General features: G+C 36.5%; 1 protein-coding gene across 1 annotated transcript in view; it reads left to right on the forward strand.

Moving 5' to 3' along the window:
- The window catches only part of LOC137201697 (solute carrier organic anion transporter family member 1B3-like), a 59,265-nt gene extending 39,565 nt beyond the window's left edge, over positions 1–19,700 (forward strand). Inside the window, exons 10-15 of the mRNA XM_067695856.1 lie at positions 969–1,164; positions 4,535–4,700; positions 6,886–7,070; positions 12,311–12,375; positions 16,914–17,031; positions 18,096–19,700. Coding sequence (XP_067551957.1) covers positions 969–1,164; positions 4,535–4,700; positions 6,886–7,070; positions 12,311–12,375; positions 16,914–17,031; positions 18,096–18,291 — 926 coding nt within the window. The 3' untranslated portion in view covers positions 18,292–19,700. The remainder of the gene's footprint in view (positions 1–968; positions 1,165–4,534; positions 4,701–6,885; positions 7,071–12,310; positions 12,376–16,913; positions 17,032–18,095) is intronic.
- Positions 19,701–21,958: the final 2,258 nt, after the last annotated feature.

Raw genomic sequence — 21,958 nt, forward strand, 5'->3', positions numbered from 1 at the left:
GTTTCCAGGAGAAAAATCAATTTAAACACATCATTGGTATCTATATAATTCAATACAAATCTCATATTTTAGAGAGGTTTTTTGCTGCAGTATCTGTTTCCAATGACACAAGGAGACTTCTTTATGAAGGAAAGGTTTTCTCATATTATTCTTTCTCTACCCCCTGTATAATATAAGATTCTTAAGAGCAGTAGAATACCCAGTACATGGCCCAGCACATTGTAGAAACCCAATATTTGATAAGTTAAGGTGAATTTATCAAGTGATATATGAATAGGTCATAAGTAAACAAGAAAAATATAATTCTGTAGGATGTGCTTATTGAACTTAAGATAAAAGTTAAAATTGTAAATTTAACTCCTAATAAAGTTCTCAGCCTAAATTTTTTGTTAGAGGGATCTTCATCTTTAATCAATCTTGGAAGACAATGAAATGGAAAAGTTATAAGAGGAATCAACTATTTTTAACATCACATATAGACCTGTTTATCATCTTAGGGCATGTGTGTGTTTAGATGAATGAAGAAGAGATATTAATTTAAGTGTTCAATTCTAAACTACTGGGCAAATTTGTAGTAAGTTTTTAAGGATAGGAACTCTTCATTTTAAGGAAATGCAAAGGATTTTAGATGGTAGGATAAAAGTCTCAGAGTCAGGAAGATGATATTTTGTTGTTGTTTTCCGGGAGGGGACAAAAAGCACCTTATAAAAACCATATGTTCAGACATACAGATATTCTTAGTCACTGACTTTTGCTACTGAGGAAACTAAAACTTCAGCATTGGCAGGAAGAAATTATTTTTATCTCCCCCACATGGTGCACTGACCCTCTACCTCCATCCTGGACTGCCAGCCTTCTATTTAAGAAGTAACAAGATAGGATGATTTTGGTTGATATACAGTGTTTCATGTGTAAAGACATTCAGAATAACCATATTTATATAATTACATTTTTTCTCTTACTTCTAGGATTCATAACCATACCAACTTTTGCATCTGGAGTGTTTACAGGAGGATATATCATTAAAAAATTCAAATTTACCTTGGTTGGAATTGCAAAATTTTCATTTTGTAGCCATATGTTGTCCTTCCTATTTCACCTATTAAATTTTGCGCTAATCTGTGAAAACAAATCAGTTGCTGGACTAACCTTGACTTATGATGGGTTTGTATATATATATCAATATACCAATAGCACAATATATAAACCATCTAATGTAAAAGAAAGTAAGGCAAACAAGGTAGATGGCAATTTTACTAAACTTTTAACTCAGAGAAATTTCAATTTACAAATTCTTAAAATGTTCATTTCTTAAGATCTCAAAAAGTTCTTTTTTTTCCTTCCTTAAAGAAAAGCCATATAGTTTGTAATAGTAATAGTTATTATTTATGGGTGCTTACAATGAGTGATGGGTACTTTTATCCCCATTTTATAGATAAGGAAAGCAAGGCTTAGAAAGATACACAGATTACATATCTAACAATGTTAAGATTCTGACTCAGATTTGAAGGTTTTGACTCCAAAACTCTTAATCCTAACCACTATGATCTTGGGTGAATCATAAGAGAAATATAAATGACATTTTCCAAAAGTGACTGAACAATCTTTATCTGCAGTTAATTTTGATGTTTAACAATTATCTTTATAAGAAAACCAGTACACTGCACTCAATTCTCCTTTTTTGCAAGCTAATTCTGTTTCTTCTGGTATTGTCTTCATTAGCAGTAGAATTGATAAATACTCTATACATAATGGCATATTAGACCTAGAAAGCTTTTACTTTTCATTATTATCACGCATTGTGCAGTATACCTAGTACTACAGTCTCTACCCCAAATCAAGGGCAAGATTCCTGTGCAGATTTCTCATCACCTCCTGAATATAGCCAACAATTTAAGTTTAGGAATGTTCACGTTCAAGCAACAAGCAAAGATCCTTGGATCACAGTTTAGTAACCAGACTCCTTAGCACTGCTTATTGTTGGCTTTGGGCTTTGAAACTCTGGGTCTTATGAGGTGTCAATTTGAACCTGTCGAATCTTCCCACATTTGCTTACCTAAACATCATCCTATTCTTGGAGGCTTGCCAACTTAATCTTGAATTATCTCCCCATTCCCTCCTAATCCTGTTTGTTGTTGAATATTCCTATTGACCACCACTGACTCTGGTATATCAAAATACAGAGTACCTAGAACATTGAACTTTAGAGGGAAGAGAATCCTGGAAATTATGCAGCCCGACCCTCTAATATCCTCTTCCTTTGTTAGTTGAGACCCAGAGAAACTGTGGCTTGTTTGAAGTCATACAGTGACTCCAGAACGATGCTACTTCACAGCACAAGCATACAGGCTTTAACCTAAAGCCAGTTCCCTGAAACAAGCACAGTAACTGTGCTATCTATTCAAAAGAAGGCAGCTAGAGTTCTATGGGCTTTTTTCATTCAATAAAATTCCACTGAGTGCCTCCTTAAAGGTCAAAAAATTTATAGGATACCTCAGTGCTCTCATGGAACTCATAGTCTAAGTGATGGCTATTAACAGAATCAATATATTTAGCATTTATGAAATGTTAGTCACTGGGGTAAGTTTTTAGAGTATGAATTACTGTAGAGGTTCTCAGAATGTGGTCTGAGAATCTACAGGGGTCCCTGAGACTTTTGCAGATGGTCAACAAATTCTAAACTATTTTTATATTAATACCAAGATAGTATTTTTCTTTTTCATTCTCATTTTCTAATGAGTATATAGTGATATATTTTTTTCATTTTTATTTTATATTGGAGCATAGTTGAGTAACAATGTCGTGTTAGTTTCAGGTGTACAGCAAAGTGATTTAGTTATACATATACATGTATTTATTCTTTTTCAAATTCTTTCCCCATTTAGGTTATTACAGAGTATTGAACAGACTTCCCTGTGCTTGTACAGAGATATTTTCTAAGGCTACAAGATATGTGATGATAATATCAGTCTGTTGGCTAAGGATATGTGTGCTTGCGCATTCTCATGTACTAAATTTTTCTTATTATTAATCTCTAGTAGAGTATGTACATCAATAAGTAGAATCCACTTGAACAAAAAACCCTTGGGGTCCTCAATACTTTTCAAGAATCGACAGGCTGCTGGGAACAGAAAGTTTGAGAACAGCTAAATTAACTTTTTTCCAAAAAAAATTCTATGAGGATTTATGACTTACAAATGGCAAATCTAATTTTAGAAAGAGTAGTCACATCGCTGTGAAGTGGCAGACCTAATGTGAACACAGGACTGTCTGATTGCAATGTCCGGACTGAGTCATTAATCATTATGATAAATCACTCCCTGTCCATCGTGTGTCCCCAAGCAGGATTAGGTATTAGATGCTTTCAGTAAAATCATTGATTACAGAATTTCTGAATCTACCTTCTTCTTTCTTCATGAAAATTACTTTCTCATTCAAAGATAATTTATCAAGATTTTTACCAAAAAAAAAGAATAATTTTAAAAATCTATAAGCAGAAAATTAATTATATGAATAATCCATTTAATAATTTTAGCCATATTATAAGATTATATTTTATAAATACAATGATGTTTCACAGTAAATCATTATAAACTTTGTTACGGTTTCATTAAAAAAGCATATGAAGTTTTTCTAGTCTTTCTCAACTGATTCTATCATTCTTTTTTTTTTTTTTTGCGGTACGCGGGCCTCTCACTGCTGTGGCCTCTCCCGTTGCGGAGCACAGGCTCCGGACGCGCAGGCTCAACGGCCATGGCTCACGGGCCCAGCTGCTCCATGGCATGTGGGATCTTCCCAGACCGGGGCACGAACCCGTGTCCCCTGCATCGGCAGGCAGACTCTCAACCACTGCGCCACCAGGGAAGCCTGATTCTATTATTCTTGATTTTTAAAAATTGATCCTTAAGGATTCTGCTTTGACCACGTTGAATCCTTTCCTTGTGTAGTTAAAATATAGATTTAAAAATTCAAACTAGTTAATTAACATTCACAGATTCATGAGACTTTACAGTGAGCTGGGAAGAACCTTAGTCTAATGCCATTACCCTACTGAACAGAAACCAATTCTCAGAAAACTGAAGTGATATTTGAGGAATTTTTTGACAGAATCACAAAGACCTCTTGTCTATGTCTTACCTATCCTCTTTGGTTTCTTTTATATGTTTTATATTTTCTACATCATAAATCATGTCTGGGTAAAGATAAAGGGTGAAAAAGTTAATAAGCACTAAAAATAAACTTTGCCATTTTGGACAAGCAAAATATCTCTATTTAATTTAAAGACAACCCTTTCCCTTATTTCTCATCTCCTTTTCGTCTCTCCTCCTTCTTTTCCTTTCCCTCACCTTCTCTTTTTGTCCTCCTCCTTCCTCCCTCTCCCCTGCTCCTCCTGCTTCTTCTTCTTCTTCTTCTTCTTCTTCTTCTCCTTCTCCTTCTCCTTCTTCTTCTCCTTCTCCTTCCTCTTCTCCTTCCTCTTCTTCTTCTTTCTTCTTCTTTTCTCTCTTTCTGATATATGTCTATCATATATTTCCAGAAATAATCCAGTGGCATCTCATATAAATGTACCACTTTCTTATTGCAACTCTGACTGCAATTGTGATCAAAATCAATGGGAACCACTCTGTGGAGACAATGGAATAACTTACATATCACCTTGTTTAGCAGGATGCAAATCTTCAAGTGGCAGTAAAAAGTCTGTTGTGAGTATTATTTTTTACTTTCTTCTCCTTAATCAAAACTGCAGATTTGATTTAACTTACTTAAACTTTGATAATTACTTACCAAATGTTTCTACAACTAAGGTCACCAGTAAAAAGAAAGAAAAAGATTCCCATTATTGCCTGTCATTGTGATGGCTGTGATGTGTAAACAAAGCCTCACATAAAATCCTGCTTGAGACACAAACAGGTTTTTCTGTTGCTTGAATTCTCATGAGATTACTCCCACCTTTTCTTCTTGCGTTTATAAGACTATCACCTTTTGAAATTTAAAAACATTTATGATTTCTAGGAAGCACCTCATTTGACTAAAGGATATGATTTCCATTAGGTTGGAAGTACTTTACCCTTCAGATGCTAGGGGAAAATCCTGAGCCAACCCCTTGTCAATCTAGGTGCCTTTTCAGGACAACATCTATATGCAATCTTGCATATAGATTCTGGAGAGTTTATCTTGAGGTTCAATACCCTTTTGACTTTCCAAGAAATTAATCAAGGCTTCATGCTCACTTGACTGTCCAATTTTTGGCTTCCAATTTTGATTTTTTTCAAGGTTGGCCCTTTTCCTACGCAGGATAACTTAATATTCTGCTTACCTATTGCTAACATCTCCCATAGAAGTGCCACTGTCTTCTTCACTCAAAATATCCCCTTCCATGCAAATTATGAGTTCTCCCCAATCCCCCAAGTAACTTTCAATAGCTGGGCATCAGATATGGTGTTCTCTATTCTACTTCCAATCCACTGAATAACTCACAAAGTTGGGGACCCATTTCCTGGGCCCTTTTCCTATCACCAATATTAGCAATATTATCATCTATGATCATTGCTTTCTACCACATCCTCCTGTCTTTGATTTTCAAACTTTACCATCATTTTCTTGCCCATAGTCCTACTAACTGCATTAATGAAGGTCACTGAGAACTTTTTGAAGAACCTAGATTCTTTGAAGCTGAGTCATAAATTTGCACAAAAATGGCCCAAAGACTATACTTAAAAACCCATATCTCATATGCATGGCTATAGTGCCTTTCATTGAGAGTGCCCCGTTTAATCTATGGTCCCACCTTGTCCACGCGTGAAGGGCTAGAAGAGACATGATGTTAGAATCCTAAAGAGAGCTCTGTCTACTATGGAGACATCATCCACTTAATACTTTACCATTTAGGGACCACTGCGGAGTTCTTTTACCAAATTCTTAGTAATAAGTCATCCCTTCTTAATCACTCAAAATAATGCCCTTTGTACTTAAGTTTTGTTTTATTGGCTGATAGGCTTGCTACATAAAGAATTTCTCCATACAATTCTTAGTAAAAAAAAATGTAAAGCTTGGTCATCAGATAAGTATGAATTCAAATTCTTCCCCAGTTCCTCCTTCAGTAATTGGTCTTTAGCATTAATGGGTTCAAATTTCCCTTAAACCTTAGTTTAGCCTAGACTCAGAACAGAATTTATTAAAGCCATCTAGCTACATAAACTGCCTGCCAAATTAAATTTCTAAAATCATTTGTTCCTAAATTTTCTCCAGCTGTGTTCTAACCTTTAGGGTATTCTGTTGTGTTGAACCTCTCTGGTAATGGCATCATCTATCCTATAATCTGTCATTATGCAATCAGATGTTGTATTTGCTGGCCAAAGTGGAATTCTAGCATCCATGCCTGGTCCCTTCTGCCCTGGACTTTGCCCCATTCGAATGGGTGGTTCTCGACCCAGGTTTGACCCCTCCAAAACTACTATATTTTCTGGATTCCCTAGGCAATCCTACTCAGGGAGTGTCACTAACACTCTGTAGAGATTGTTAAAGAGAGTAAGTAGGTGTGCTATAGAAAATAAAAGTGAGTGGTAGAGAAATATTTAAACACTTTATATTGATGAGAAAATAATTTACAGAGTTTCAGACATTACTTTTTTTCTATTCTTTCCTAATTTTTAATTTAGGGATGTATGAAAAGTTAATAGTAAATTACATTTTCTTGTCTATAAAGGAATCCAGGAAACTATTTTGCCTTTCAATTCTTAAACAACTGTATTGTTAGAATGTTTTCTTTAAAAACTGTAAATATTTTAGCTTAGATGAGTGAGATGTCTTTAAATATAATAGAATATATTTATAGCCCAGTCATATTTTGTAAATATATTCTGTCATATTTCAAAAACTATTTTTCAGATGTTTCATAACTGTAGTTGTGTGGAAGTAAATGGTTTCCAGAGCAGAAATAACTCAATGAAGTTGGGTGAATGCCCCAAAAATGATCAATGTACAAGAAAATTTTATGTTTATATAGTAGTGCAAATATTTATCTTTTTTTCTTCTGCATTGGGAAGCACCTCAAATATCATGCTGGTTTTTAAGTGAGTATTACTTTTTAAAAGCATTTTTACATAGACTATAAACACACCTAATAATGTGCATATTTTTCCATAATATATTTGGAACCCCAATTCATATTTTGTTACATTTAAATTTTCTAAGAGTGCATTTTCTTAGGATTACTGTGATATTTCACTGCCATGATTAATAATAATTTTGCCTTGACCTCTGCCACTACAAAATCTAGATTCCGTACTTTCTCCTCTTAATGAGAATTTTAAGACAGAGACTGATCGACAACTGCCTCAATGTGAAAGAATCCTCGTTGTGATTCTAAAAGAACTTCTCATTTTGAGATGCCTTATACCCTGTTGGGCCTGTCAGAGTGAATCACCTATTGATTCCATTGAAAAAAAAAAACTGGGGAACCAGATCACATAATATAAACAGTCTATGATATTCCAAAGTTTTTAATCCTAGTTAAAAGAATGGCTTTTGACCTAGTCTCTCAAATACCCTCATAGAGAAAAGAAAAATACATGAGCAATATTCGTTCTTTTCTTCACTGATTAGACAAATATTTAAACCACACTTGGTGAAGAATACTCCATGGTGAATAAAACAGATAAAGTACCTGTTCTCATACAGTTTAGAGTATAACAGGAAAGACTTATGTAAGGCAAATAAGCTTAAAAATAAACACATAATTACAAACTGTCGTTAGTACTACTAAGAAAAAAAGAGTGCTATTAAAGGGAATAAAAAGGAAAAACAAATTTAGGATTGAGGTGAGGAGCTGTGAGGAAGAGGACTCAGAAAATACTTCTCAAAAACAGTGACACAATCTAAAGGTCTAGAGGGTATGTTAAAGTTAGCAAGTGAAGAACTTTACAGGGAGAGGGGCTATATGCCAATGCTTCAAGGCAGGAAAGAACTGATGTGTTTGAGGAGTGAACAGAAGCCAGTTGGTTGGAACATACTGAGTGAGACAGATGGCACAAGGTAAGACTGCAGGGTTAGGAAGGGAGTAGGTAATACAAGGCCTGTTGGTGAAGTTAATCATTCAATCACCTAAAAGTGAAAGCATGTAAAGACTTGCATGTAGGTATTAAAATATATATGTGTAAATATGGTGATCTGGGTTAACCTCTAGTTATACTTTTAAGACATAAGTAGTTAGCAACAGGTTCACGGTCAGCCAACAGCATGACTTAGAAGGGAAAGAAAACAAATATATTAATGTTTTTTAAAATGAGTATAAAGCTATAAACTGAGACTACAGTTGTTTAAATTCCACAATGACCCTTAAATCTTGTCAAATTATTTATACTAATTTATTCCACAGATAAAGCTCTACCTTACCATAAAATACTGTCTACTCAAAAGGAGAAGCTTTCCATATTTGCCAAATTACAGATTCATTAAATTACAGGAAGTTGTCTCAAAACTCCAAATTAGCTTGCATCTCAACAAGTCTTGGCTTCTTAATTTAAAATTTTTCATGAGGAGAACGAGAATTTTAGAGAAAACTGTTACAACATTGATGATAATTTTATCTTAATAAGAAAGTGATAAGATCAACATTACCATTTATCAAAAACATTTATTGATTTCTCACATCAACATTTATTGATTTCTCACATCAACATTATTGATTTCTCTTCGATTTTATTGAAAGAGAACTTTTGTGAGGCAGACTGTGGAATAAAAATATAAACTTCAGTCTATTAATGATTCCCCAATGCTTACATCATAAGGCTATTATTAAAACTAGACTAAGCAGGAGTGTTGATATTTACACATTCAGTATATATGTTAGGCACGGTTCTAGGGGCCACGGATGGAACTGTGAACAAAAGTGATAAGGGCTCTCCTTTCACTAGCTTTCATTGGGGTGAGGGATGGGAGAGTGGATGGGTGTAGGAGAAGAAACAATAAATAAATAAGCATGTAAATACACAAAAAAAAGAAGTGTTAAGCATTAGGAAGAAAAAATCAGAGTAAAAATATAGAAAAGGTAATAAAATTTTAATGCTTGGAAATACAGATGACAGGAATGAGGAAGGAATTCTTGTACTATTCTTGCAACTTTTCTGCAAGAATAATTAATTTCATAAACTTTTTTCGAAATAATTTCAAAAGCATTTTTTTACAACACTGTTTTAAAGAAATGGTAGTTTCAGACTGTTCCCTCCCAAGAATTTGAAAGCTCAACCAACTCTGTGAATCTTTAAAAATTGGACAGGAGTTATAGAAGACGACTCATCATAAGAGCCCCTTTCCTCTTAGTAAAAGCCACCCTCTCTGCAAGAATAGTTAAGTTGTGAAGAAATCCACATATTATAGAATAATTGAGGCTAAAGCTATGATCTGGATGTGCATGATAAACAACCTACTTCACTTCTACAAAGTGTGGTTAGTCTACCAAGTGCATTTCTGGGGATTTTATTCAATCACCTGTCTGAGCCATTGAAAGAGATGGATCACCAAACTAGACCACGACATTCCATGAGCATCTGAACCTCCAGCCTCACTAGGTCAACGGCCTGCATCTCCAGTAAAATGCAATTAGCTAATCACCATGCATCCAAAAAAATTAAACATTAAGAAGCCTAACAGCCAAGTCTACAGTACATTGCTCAGGCCCTTGGCAGAGCCCTCCATCACTAAATTCTGGTGAGGAAGGAGGCGCACTGCATCTTCACTAACTAGGGTTTTAATTACCCTCTGTCTCTGTAAATCGCAATGGCAGGGTCTGCTTTAGGATCCCCATTCCACTGTCACCACAGCCTGACTTGATGTTCCCCCAGTGTGGGAAAGGGGAGACCATAGATGAGAATAACCTGATGAGGAAAAAAGAAAGGAAAAAAGAAAAGCAAAGAAAGAAGAGGGGGTGGAGAAGCAGTACTAATTCAGATACCTTCCATTGAAAGTCATTTGATGAGACCTGAATAAAGATTGAGGGTACAAATCATGCAGATATGAACAGGTGAAGAGCAATCCAGGGAAGGTAGCAGTGGAGGTAAAAGTCCTGAGGTGGAACATACTTGACATGTACAAGACCAGGAGGACTGTACGAAGAAGAAAGAGGTAAGAAATACAATGAGAGAGCAGGCATGGTGCAGAGAGCACAGACCCTATGGATCACAGTAAAGACTTTGGAGTTTACTCTCATTGTATTAAGAAGCCAGCAGAGAGATCTGAGCAGTAGAATTATACAACTATCTTATCCAATTAGAAGATCACTGCCTGTTGGGTGGAAAATATGTCTTTGGGAGGCAAGAACAGAATCAGAGGAAACACAAGGCTATGATAGGAGGTGCTTTTTGTGGAGAATCCATCCTGAGAAATGTTGATCAAAATACAGAGCTGATCACTGTCAGATTGAGGTAGGACTTATGCTGCAGTGACCAATACTTTACATGATAAAAATGTGTGTGTGTGTGTGTGTGTGTGTGTGTGTGTGTTGAGAGTGTGCATGTAAGTATGAGCATGAGGGTCTGTAAGTGTGCATCCATGTGAATGTAGGAGTGTGTGTGATTGTCACTCTATATGTGTGTATGTGTGTTGTGTGTCATTATATCACATAAGTCTATCATTTCCACTGAGTTGTCTAAGATTTCAAGTTCCCTTTCAGGAAGATATTATCACTATCCCCAAGTCCGCTCAATTCTACACACTAGCCCTCTCCCTGGGTAAAAATACAAGTTGATAGCAAACATCTCAATTTTGCCTCTATTGCATCCAGCTTGTAAGCCAAATACACCCTTTAAAAAATCAACTGCAATGAAAAGTGACACTTCAGGCACTTGTCACAGAAAATTCAACCAGGAACAAACTGCATTCTCTCTCTTCCCAAAAGCCCTTTTAAGAAATCTGATTATTTGAGAGAGACAGCTAACTGGACTAGTTAGCTGTCATGGCTGATTCCCTCATGACAATTTCCTCAGGGAAGAACTCACCTCTTTGAATAACATGACCCCATCTACTTACTGGCATGGCTTCACTGCCCTCAAGCATAGTGTTTTGTGTCCTCAGCTCGGCTAGTGGAAGTGTCCCTGCCTTTTGCAAAAGCAGAGGAAAAACCCTTTCCATTCATTTTCTTTCTTAATACATAACTCTGCTGTGTTTAATTTTTATTATGCTATGTTTAATTTTTTATCCTGTTTACTTTTATAAGCTTTCTTGAATACTTTTGAGAATCTCACTCAAGGGTAGCTCTCCTACAAGGCTTAAAGGGCAATTTTGTGTAAAGAAAATTGAGGTTTAGAGGGCTAGCTTATTACATTGTATCCTCACAACACACAAGATAAGACTACTTAGCAGATAAGGAAACTGAGGCTAAGAGAGGTTGAATGACTTATCTAAGGCATTTAGTTACTATAAACATGATTTATCTCTTTATATCAATAACAAAGACTAGCACAGAGTCTCCTAGGAGGCACATGGCAAATGTTTGTTGAATGACTAAATTTACTTATCTCTGAACACATACAGTCATTCAAGAAAAAAAATAAACCTTTGTATCAGTTAATTCAATATTTCGGTAAAAACAGAACTTCTGAGCCTCAGTCACCCTCCCCCATCTTGCCACTACAGTCAGATAATTTATTTTGCTTGATATGTATTAGGTTATTACAGAGTTGGTTATATCATCAGCTCATTGAACATAGAAATATGGAATTGTGGAAATAACTTTCTAAATGCAAAAGTGAGTTAAATTGTGAGAGGATACAAGTGTATTTGCTACCTTTAAAATGACATTTAAATACACTAGACAGTAGAATACAGATATCTTTTTTGACCTTCCTGGTTATATTATGTAGTTTATGAATCATATTAGTCAACTTTTCTATTAAGAGCAATGATAGAAATGAAGTAGTAAAAAGAGTTCTGCTCAGACCAAGACCTACATAAAAGTATTTGCTCTCTCATATGGCAGGTGTCAACTGAATAGATCACATGAAATCACTGTCTTCATAGATATCATAAAGTCTATTCCAACCACTATCTCAGGATTTTCTAAGGATCAAATGTGGAAATGTTTGTAAAACTGTCTTGAAATTGTAACACATTGAATAAGTAAAGAAATAAGAACTGTTAATATCATTCAGATGTTTGCCTTCTAAAACAACTGAAAATATAACTTTAAATAATATCTGCTCTTCACTTGAGGATTTTCATTAGATCATGAAGAACAACACTGAGAAATGCTTTAATATTTAGCTCAATCTGGTATTTTAGAGATGCTTAATGTTGCTTTGCCTTTATCTTATTTCAGAAATGTTGAACCTGAACTGAAATCACTTGCCATGGGTTTCCATTCACTAACTATTCGAACACTAGGTATGATAAATATGTAGATGATAAATTCCAGGTATAAATTTTCACGTCAAAGCTCAAAGACTGAATGTAACTGATTTCCAATTATCAGAAAGTTTCTTTAAAAAGGTATAAGTAAAATATCATTTTAATGTTTGTGGTAAATGAAAAATAATGAGATAAAGGAGAACTAAATGACCTAAAAGAGAATTTCATTGTCAGTTCTATTTAGAATCAATCTGTAAGAAAAAGGCATCATCATAGTTGTATTATATCCTTTCTAAAACAAAGATCAGTGGTCTCCAAGAATTTAATTTAAGACTTAGGAATATTTCTTCCCATATGCAGAGTGCAGGACCTTCCTTCTATGCTGAGGGGCGTAATGCCCAAAACAGCTCAGGAGACCTGGGAGATTGTGCAAAACAACAGATGAGGACTTTCACAGTCCCTCAGACTAGTTCTCTAAGGCTGGGGCAGATAACCTTTAATAGAAATTTAAAATGCAGAAGGGAATGGGTGTTACTGAACTCAGGTCTGGCTGTTCCCTGTTCAAAAGCCAATATTTGAGAGGCAAGTGTTGGTAGAAAGGAAAGTTGCTTTAATCAGAAAAGCCAGCAATCTAGGGAGAAGGCAGACTCATCCCAAAACCATCTCTGAAGATTCTGCTCAGCCATGATAGTTTTTAAAGGGAAAAAGGGGAAATAATCTCAGTTAATTATTAAGGTAGGAGGTCAGATTCCTCATCATTTTTTCACTTCATGCAGACTTGCTGACTACTCCTGATCTTCCTTTGGATGCTATCTTGCCCATGTGGTCTGCTTGCAAGTTTGCTAAGGGGGCACTGGGGATAGAGAGTCAATCATTTTTAATTACTTAATTCTTCATTCCTACTTCTTTTAATCTAGGAAAAGAATCAACAGGTTAGGCAACGCATGGTGTGCATTAAGTAGAGCACAAGCCAGGAGTTAGGTTAAATGTTACCTAGTGATCTGATTTTCATAATTAAGGTTTAAGGGGAACAGAAATAGACAAACAGAAAAGGAGCAAAAGAGCTGCTTGTCAGACATCATTCCATTCCATGGGATTAGGGATGAAAGTCCATCTTCTATAATTTCATGCCGACAAAGGGCATTGTATTCTTAAAGTGGAAGATGTCGACATGGATCTGTAGTATCTTTTTGCTGATAATTTTAGATGCCCACCTACATATACAGGCAGAGTAAACTACAATTATTTTGATGCCCACAAAATATAGATTATCATGAGCAATAATGTTAATCCCATTATCTGAAGCCAGTTCTTGGAATTGTGCTAGCCATAGATGGAGCAGCTTATGGCATGGCTACAGGCTGGTCATTAGGCGGTTAGCTTTTTCTCTTTGGTGGCAGTTATGGTATCTGCAACACAACTCAGGGATGTACATCAGACACTGGAAAGATTCTGTGACTCTGCTGTCCTAATCATTAACTGCTTGAGCTTGCTCTTTTGTGACTCAGGAAGGCCTGGGAGACTTCATCTTTTCTACAAACAAGAGGCAGGGGACATGGAGGGACCTTTGTACTTGCAGGGGCCCACAGGGTTCTGCTTGGTTTCATGGCAACTAAAATTCTAGAACTGAGCATCTTAGAATGGGGAGTGCTCTGAATGAAAGAAAGCTCAGGAAGTTGTGTTTTGTTGTTGCTGTCAAATAGTAATACTATAGAATCTAGAGGCTAAAGGCCTATTTCTAAATATTCAGATGAGGTGATTAGTACAAGATTTAGAAAATTATCCTTTTCCCTTTGTTGCCATTTGCCATTTATACCATACAGTTTCCTGTTGGTAGCTTAACAACTTCTAACCTAACCCCTGTGCTACTGCTTTTTAAGACCTGTTAACATTATATGCTTATTCCTGGGAAGTAGGAAAAGGACATGATTGCTCTAGGAATTGGGGTAGGCAACTGATCATGGCCGGGAGGCAACCACCGATGGCTGAAAGAAAAGGAAATGGGAGGGCATCAATCCTTGGGACTCTTGCAAGCAAAAGAAAGAAGCATAACTATGGCCAAGTTACAATGGAGCAGGTGTCCAACAAGTATATTTGGGAGAAAATCACAGATCCTCAAAGGTAAAAGGAGAAAATATAAAAGGTATGGGAGAGAAGGAGAAGATGGAGGTACTGTAGGATAAGGGCTGTGAGTGAGCTACAAAGTGCTAAGAGTTCTAAAGAGGATAGTTATTTCCAGCTGGCAGGAATAGTGCAAACTTTATGGAAGAGGATCATATAGTTGGAATCATACCGTAAGTAGTTTTTCAGACTGCCTTCTTTCAGTTAGCTATGTGCATTAAAGTTTCTACCTTGTCTTTTGTAGCTCTCTGTCCAATCCTGGCAGTTCCTCTAGATCCAATGGAGATGCCTCACTCCTAGAATCTAAGCTATAGAAGTTAGCAGATAGAAAGAGAATTGGGGGAGCTAGTATTCCTTCTGATATGCTGAAATGAGATTGAGAATAGAAGTTCCTCTAGAGACGTAAAATAGAAAAAAAGGAATTTTGCTATTCTGATTTTGAGCATCCTATTTTGATACGTCCAGTATATGGCCCAATGGAATCTAACTCTTCTAGGGGAGAAATACATACTGAGGACCAAATGTCCAGTCACAAACAACTGTCTGAATACAATGTAAATTGTGGAAGGTATATTAAACTGAAACAGGTATTTGGAAAACAAGTTATCTGAAGTTTTAAATTTTCAATAATATAAGACTAAGTTTGTTACCTGAAACATTTAATTCATTAAGTTTGATCAAACCAGTGCTATTTTTATATAAGAAAAATAAATTGCTGGCACATAGTTTTCATTTTTCAAAGGAATGGCTTAGATTTGTAGAAACCTGTGAATTCCTAATCCAGTTTCTCAGTAACAGTTTTCCTCAGATATATTCGTCTCAGACAGCAGTTCCTTGACATTCTAAGATTTCTCACTCTCAGAAAATTGAGACTGATTAAAAGTAAATGAAATTGGCAAAACTGTAAACTATGAATCACTACCATTTTTATGTAACAATATAAAATTTGAAAATTAGCATATCTGTAAAATCTGGTCAAGTTACTAATGCTTAGAATTAGGAGTCAATGTCAGAGTTTATTAAAATAGCAGTAAAAGCAGATGGGCACTTCTGCTATAAGACAACATGTGTGTTCCTGAAAGTCCTCAAATTCTGCAAAATCATAACTACAAATAAAAACTGGGTTAGGTACAGGCCACTGAAGAGACCTAGGCATCATTATGATCAGAACATCAACAGAAGCAAAATTCAGCACCACAGGCCCTTGGACAGCCCAGGCTGCTTCAGGAGGTATTAAAAATGAATACAATCGGGCTTCCCTGGTGGCGCAGTGGTTGAGAGTCTGCCTGCCGATGCAGGGGACATGGGTTCGTGCCCCGGTCCGGGAGGATCCTGTGTGCCGCAGGGCGGCTGGGCCCGTGAGCCATGGCCACTGAGCCTGCATGTCCAGAGCCTGTGCTCCGCAATGGGAGAGGCCACAACAGTGAGAGGCCCGTGTACCGCAAAAAAAAAAAAAAAGAAAGAACACAATCAATGGAGAGAAAATGCTTCATGACTCCAAGAAGGTGGGAGTGGAGCCCTGAGGCCAAAAAAAAAAAGCACAGCCTACCAGGAGCCTAGCACTCAGTGAAGCTGGGCCTGTGCTTCTCTGGGGAGGAAGTCCTAGTGTTGGCATTCAGTTTTTTTTTTTTTTAAGATTTTTTTTTTTAGATGTTGGGGGTAGGAGTTTATTAATTAATTAATTAATTTTTGCTGTGTTGGGTCTTCATTTCTGTGTGAGGGCTTTCTCTAGTTGTGGCAAGCGGGGGCCACTCTTCATCTCGGTGCATGGGCCTCTCACTATCGTGGCCTCTCTTGTTGTGGAGCACAGGCTCCAGACGCGCAGGCTCAGTAGTTGCGGCTCACGGGCCTACTTGCTCCGCAGCATGTGGGATCCTCCCAGACCAGGGCTCAAACCCGTGTCCCCTGCATTAGCAGGCAGATTCTCAACCACTGTGCCACCAGGGAAGCCCCCACCTTTTAATTTACTTAAAAATAGAGTTGAAAAATCTCTTGCCTTTGCAGCAATTGAGCTGAGAGATTTTCCCTTTCCCTGTGAAGTTATAACTCTACTCCTGCTATCCTAGCTGTCCTTCCTTGCCTAAGAAAAATTACATATGAACCAATATAACTTCTATGTTTTACTGACAACATTCTCCTTTTTACCAACCAGGCTTAATTGGCATTATAAGAAGAACAATGTACAGGCATATAATTTTCCTTCTTCCCTATATGTGTTGGCATGGTGAGGGTAGATAAAAGATGTCTATGCTATTGTATGTGATTTGAGCTTTGGAGATTCCTCATAATCTTGATTCTTGAGTAGAGTTAGGCCAAATCAATGGACAAGTGCTCCAAAATATTTTTTTTCAAAATTTTTAATTTCTACATAATCCAAATATATCAGTGTGGAATATCACTTTTTCCTTTGAAATATGTTCCTTGGGTTGACATCTTCTCATCTTACGTTGCAGGAGGAATTCCAGCTCCTATATATTTTGGGGCTCTGATTGATAGAGCTTGTATGAAGTGGTCTGTCAACAACTATGGGAAGCAAGGGTCTTGTCGGATATACAATTCCACATTATATGGGTAAGTTCTCATAAATATATTTCATTAATTGATTTTTTCCTTTGACTATGTTAATTACTAAAGAATGAGATATTTTCAGTGTAATAATAATATTAGGAATTATAGCTACCATTTAATAAACTTTGTAAACAACTCAAAGTTATAGAATTAATTCCATTCAGTTAAACCTAATAATTGTTCAAAGTATCTTTTGCATAAAGCTTCTCAACATTTAGTTAATAATGTTATTAGTTAATAATGTTATGAGGCGACTGCTTCTCAACCTACCAGGTCAGTGGTCATCAATCTTTCCTGCTCATTATAATCACCTGAGGAGCTTTAAAAACTATTTATTTTTTTCCTTTTTTTTTTTTTGGCTGTGCCATGCAGCTTGCAGGATCTTAGTTCCCCAACCAGGGATTGAACCCGCACCCTTAGCAGTAAAAACATGGAGTCCTAACCACTGGACCACCAGGGAATTCCCCCAAAATGCTAACTTCTATTTTGAAATACTTATTTCAATTTTGATTTAATTGGTCAGGGGGTGTGGCCTGGGGAATGGGAGTTTTAAAATCTCCTTAGGTGATTCTTATGTTCAATCAAAGCCGAGAATCCTTGGACTAGACCATGTGTACTAGGTAATTTTATGTGGCCTTGTGAAAAATTTTCAGTAGACCACAGGGCAGGGCTTCGTAGACAGCAAGGCTATAAGGTAAACACTGGCTCCTGGTTCAATATAAATGGATTCAATCTGATTATCTCACAGTCAGTTCATTTCCTTTATAATCTGTTCTCATTACACATGAACTAATCTGTCTCTGAGACAGTTAAACATTCCAAATATACCTTATTTTACGGAAAGCACTTGGGCAGATCGTGAACCATCCTTAGTTTCTGTGGGTTAATCGTCCTTTAAAAATAATCACAAACTTCTTATGCTCCAATCAAAAGAATCACTGAAATTGCTACTTCAATGTTTTTATGTAAGATTTCAAACATCATTTTTTAAAGGCCTTCTGCATACTGAAGAGCAACACTGTAAAGTGTTTTCCAAGTAAAAACTGACTTTTTTTCTCTTTTCACAGAAATACTTTCTTTGGCTTGACTACAGGCTTAAAACTCCCAGCTCTTGTTTTATATGTTGTATTAATTTCTGTTATGAAGAAAAAATATCAAGGAAAAGATATCAAGACATCAGAAAATGAAAGAAAATCCGCGAACGAAGCGAACTTAGAACCGTTAAGTAGTGATGCCGCAGTGGACCGTGAAACACATATTTAAGGGGAGAAAAAAATTCTTCTGCTGCTGTGTTTTCAACTAACATTGTATTAATTGAGTAGGATGTTATTTCTGAGCAGTTCCTGGTCCCTTCACTGACAATTTTCACATTCTATACTAATGATGGAACAATGAATCACCTATGAATTTATGACAATGAAACAAACTATAAATGGGAAAAAATGGGAGTACTCATTGTTAAGGTGTGGCTATGCATTTGTGGTTAAGATTAGAATATATGATCCATACAAAGTTAAAGTGAAAGGTATGGTTAATATGTAATAGAAGAAAATGTATTTGCTCAGGTAATTGTAACGCAATAAAACCGGTGACTAGAAGATAGGTAGAGGTGAAAAAGGAAGAGAGAAATTAATAGTCTAAATAAGAAGAAAAGCTTAATACCTTTCTTTTTAAAACAAGAACCAAAACCAGTTTGGACAATGTTACTCAAGCCTAAAGTCTAGTATGATGGAGGGCTTATGCTATCGTGACATCTGTCATTCATGTGTTAAGTCATATATTTCCCAGACCTTATTAATTTCTAATTTGACTATCAGCACTTGATACATCTTCTTCCAACCTCTCATTAAAATACTGCTGAAGAAATAGAACTAATAGAAAATTTCCAAGCTGCAACTGTCAGACAACATATTACAGAATGTGTTAAGTTTCTTTCAAGCCCATGGATATGGATTAAGAAAGGCTGACATTAACCTGAGAAAGCAAAGCCCATTTAAAAGATGTGTCTTCATTTTGTTTGTCTGCTCTGGCAGAAATGGAGTCTGCACCAAATCATTTACCAACTCTCTCTCAATTGCATGGCTTTTTGTGTGTTTCTGTTTGGTGCACAGAGATCTTTCACACCCTCACAAGTAGGACAAGAAGTAGAGTGAATGAGAACAAATATTTGAATACAGCATTTGCTAGTGATGGCAGCTTTATTATAGTGAATGCTAGAAGTTGTAGTTTTTACTCTGAATAGCAAAAAAAAAAACAAAGTGGGTCATCAGAATCAACTGTGAAACACTTTTTTAAAAGAAACCACAATCATACACCCACATGAGAGTCTGATTCAAAACATTTGTGATACAGCCAGGACATCTCCTTTAAAAAAAAATTCACATAGAGCCCTTGATAAAGAGACACAAAAAAACAAACCACATGACAGGAGAAGATGTTCCTGAGTATACCAAAGTCACACAACATGAATGCTTGCTACAATCTCAGAATTACACTGGAAGTTATATATATTAACCTATTCTCAAACAGTAAACCTGAGAAAAGATTCATTAATCACAAAAGCAGAAATTTGGAAAAATCACCCACAGCTGGTTACTGTGTGACAGGTCTGATGGGATCTTGTATCATTAAAAAAAAAAGACAGAAAATTACAGAGCTGTGTTTTAAAACATTGCAAAGAAAATAAAGGCACTATCTTGAATATTTATTTCTTTACCAATTATCGAATGTCAAAAATCTGACAGGTAAAATGAAATATAACAGTAAACAAAAACAAAGAATTACACTATCTCATGGAGCGCTTTACAATGGTGTGTTAGTTTCTGTTTTATAACAAAGGGAATCAATTATACATATACATATGTCCCCATATCTCTTCCCTCTTGCATCTCCCTCCCTCCCACCCTCCGTATCCCACCCCTCTAGGTGGTCACAAAGCACTGAGCTGATCTCCCTGTGCTATGCGGCTGCTTCCCACTGGCTATCTATTTTACGTTTGGTAGTGTATATATGTCCATGCCAATCTCTCACTTTGTCCCAGCTTACCCTTCCCCCTCCCCATATCCTCAAGTCCATTCTTTAGTAGGTCTGTGTCTTTATTCCCATCTTGCCCCTACGTTCTTCAGGACCATTTTTTTTTTTTTAGATTCCAAATATATGTGTTAGCATACAGCATTTGTTTTCCTCTTTCTGACTTACTTCACTCTGTATGACAGACTCTAGGTTCATCCACCTCATTACAAATAATTCAATTTCGTTTCTTTTTATGGCTGACTAATATTCCATTGTATATATTTGGCACATCTTCTTTATCCATTCATCTGTTGATGGACACTTAGGTTGCTTCCATGTTCTGGCTATTGTAAATAGAGCTGCAATGAACATTGTGGTACATGACTCTTTTTGAATTATGGTTTTCTCAGGCTATATGCCCAGTAGTAGGATTGCTGGGTCGTATGGTAGTTCTATTTTTAGTTTTTTGAGGAACCTCCATACTGTTCTCCATAGTGGCTGTATCAATTTACATTCCCACTAACAGTGCAAGAGGGTTCCCTTTCCTCCACACCCTCTCCAGCATATATACGGGTCTTGTTTTTGTATCCATTCAGCCAGTCTATGTCTTTTGGTTGGAGCATTTAATCCATTTATATTTAAGGTAATTATCAATATGCATGTTCGTATTCCCAGTTTCTTAATTGTTTTGGCTTTGTTATTGCAGGTCTTTCCCTTCTCTTGTGTTTCCTGCCTAGAGAAGTTCCTCTAGCATTTGTTGTAAAGCTGGTTTGGTAGTGCTGAATTCTCTTATCCTTTTCTTCTCTGTAAAGGTTTCAATTTCTCCATCAAATCTGAATGAGATCCTTGCTGAGTAGAGTAATCTTGGTTGTAGGATTTTCTCCTTCATCACTTTAAATATGTCCTGCCAGTCCCTTCTGGCTTGCAGAGTGTCTGCTGAAAGATCAGCTGTTAACCTTATGGGGATTCCCTTGTGTGTTATTTGTTGTTTTTCCCTTGCTGCTTTTAATATTTTTTCATTGTATTTAATTTTTGGTGGTTTGATTAATATGTGTCTTGGCGTGTTTCTCCTTGGATTTATCCTGTATGAGACTCTCTGTGCTTCCTGGACTTGACCAACTATTTCCTTTCCCATACTAGGGAAGTTTTCAACTATAATCTCTTCAAATATTTTCTCATTCCCTTTCTTTTTCTCTTCTTATTCTGGAACCCCTATAATTCGAATATTGGTGCATTTAATGTCCCAGAGTTCTCTGAGACTGTCCTCAGTTCTTTTCATTCTTTCTTCTTTATTCTGCTCTGCAGTAGTTATTTTCACTACTTTATCTTCCAGGTCACTTACCCGTTCTTCTACCTCAGTTATTCTGCTATTGATCCCTTCTAGAGAATTTTAAATTTCATTTATTGTGTTGTTCATCATTGTTTGATTGCTCTTTAGTTCTTCTAGGTCCTTGTTAAATGTTTCTTGCATTTTGACTATTCTATATCCAAGATTTTGGATCATCTTTACTATCATTATTCTGAATTCTTTTTCAGGCAGACTGCCTATTTCCTCTTCATTTGTTAGGTCTGGTGGGTTTTTACCTTGCTCCTTCATCTGCTGTGTGTTTTTCTGTCTTCTCATGTTGCTTAACGTACTGTGTTTGGGGTCTCCTTTTCTCAGGCTGCAGGTTCATAGTTCCCGTTGTTTTTTGTGCCTGTCCCCAGCGGCTAAGGTTTGTTCAGTGGGTTGTGTAGGGTTCCTGGTGGAGGGGAATAGTGCCTGTGTTCTGGTGGATGAGGCTGGATCTTGTCTCTCTGGTGGGCAGGTCCACGTCTGGTGGTGTGTTTTGGGGGTGTCTGTGGCCTTATTATGATTTTAGGCAGCCTCTCTGCTAATGGGTGGGGTTGTGTTCCTGTCTTGCTAGTTGTTTGGCAT

The sequence above is a fragment of the Pseudorca crassidens genome, chromosome 11 (assembly GCF_039906515.1).
Source record: "Pseudorca crassidens isolate mPseCra1 chromosome 11, mPseCra1.hap1, whole genome shotgun sequence".
Classification (NCBI taxonomy): domain Eukaryota; kingdom Metazoa; phylum Chordata; class Mammalia; order Artiodactyla; family Delphinidae; genus Pseudorca; species Pseudorca crassidens.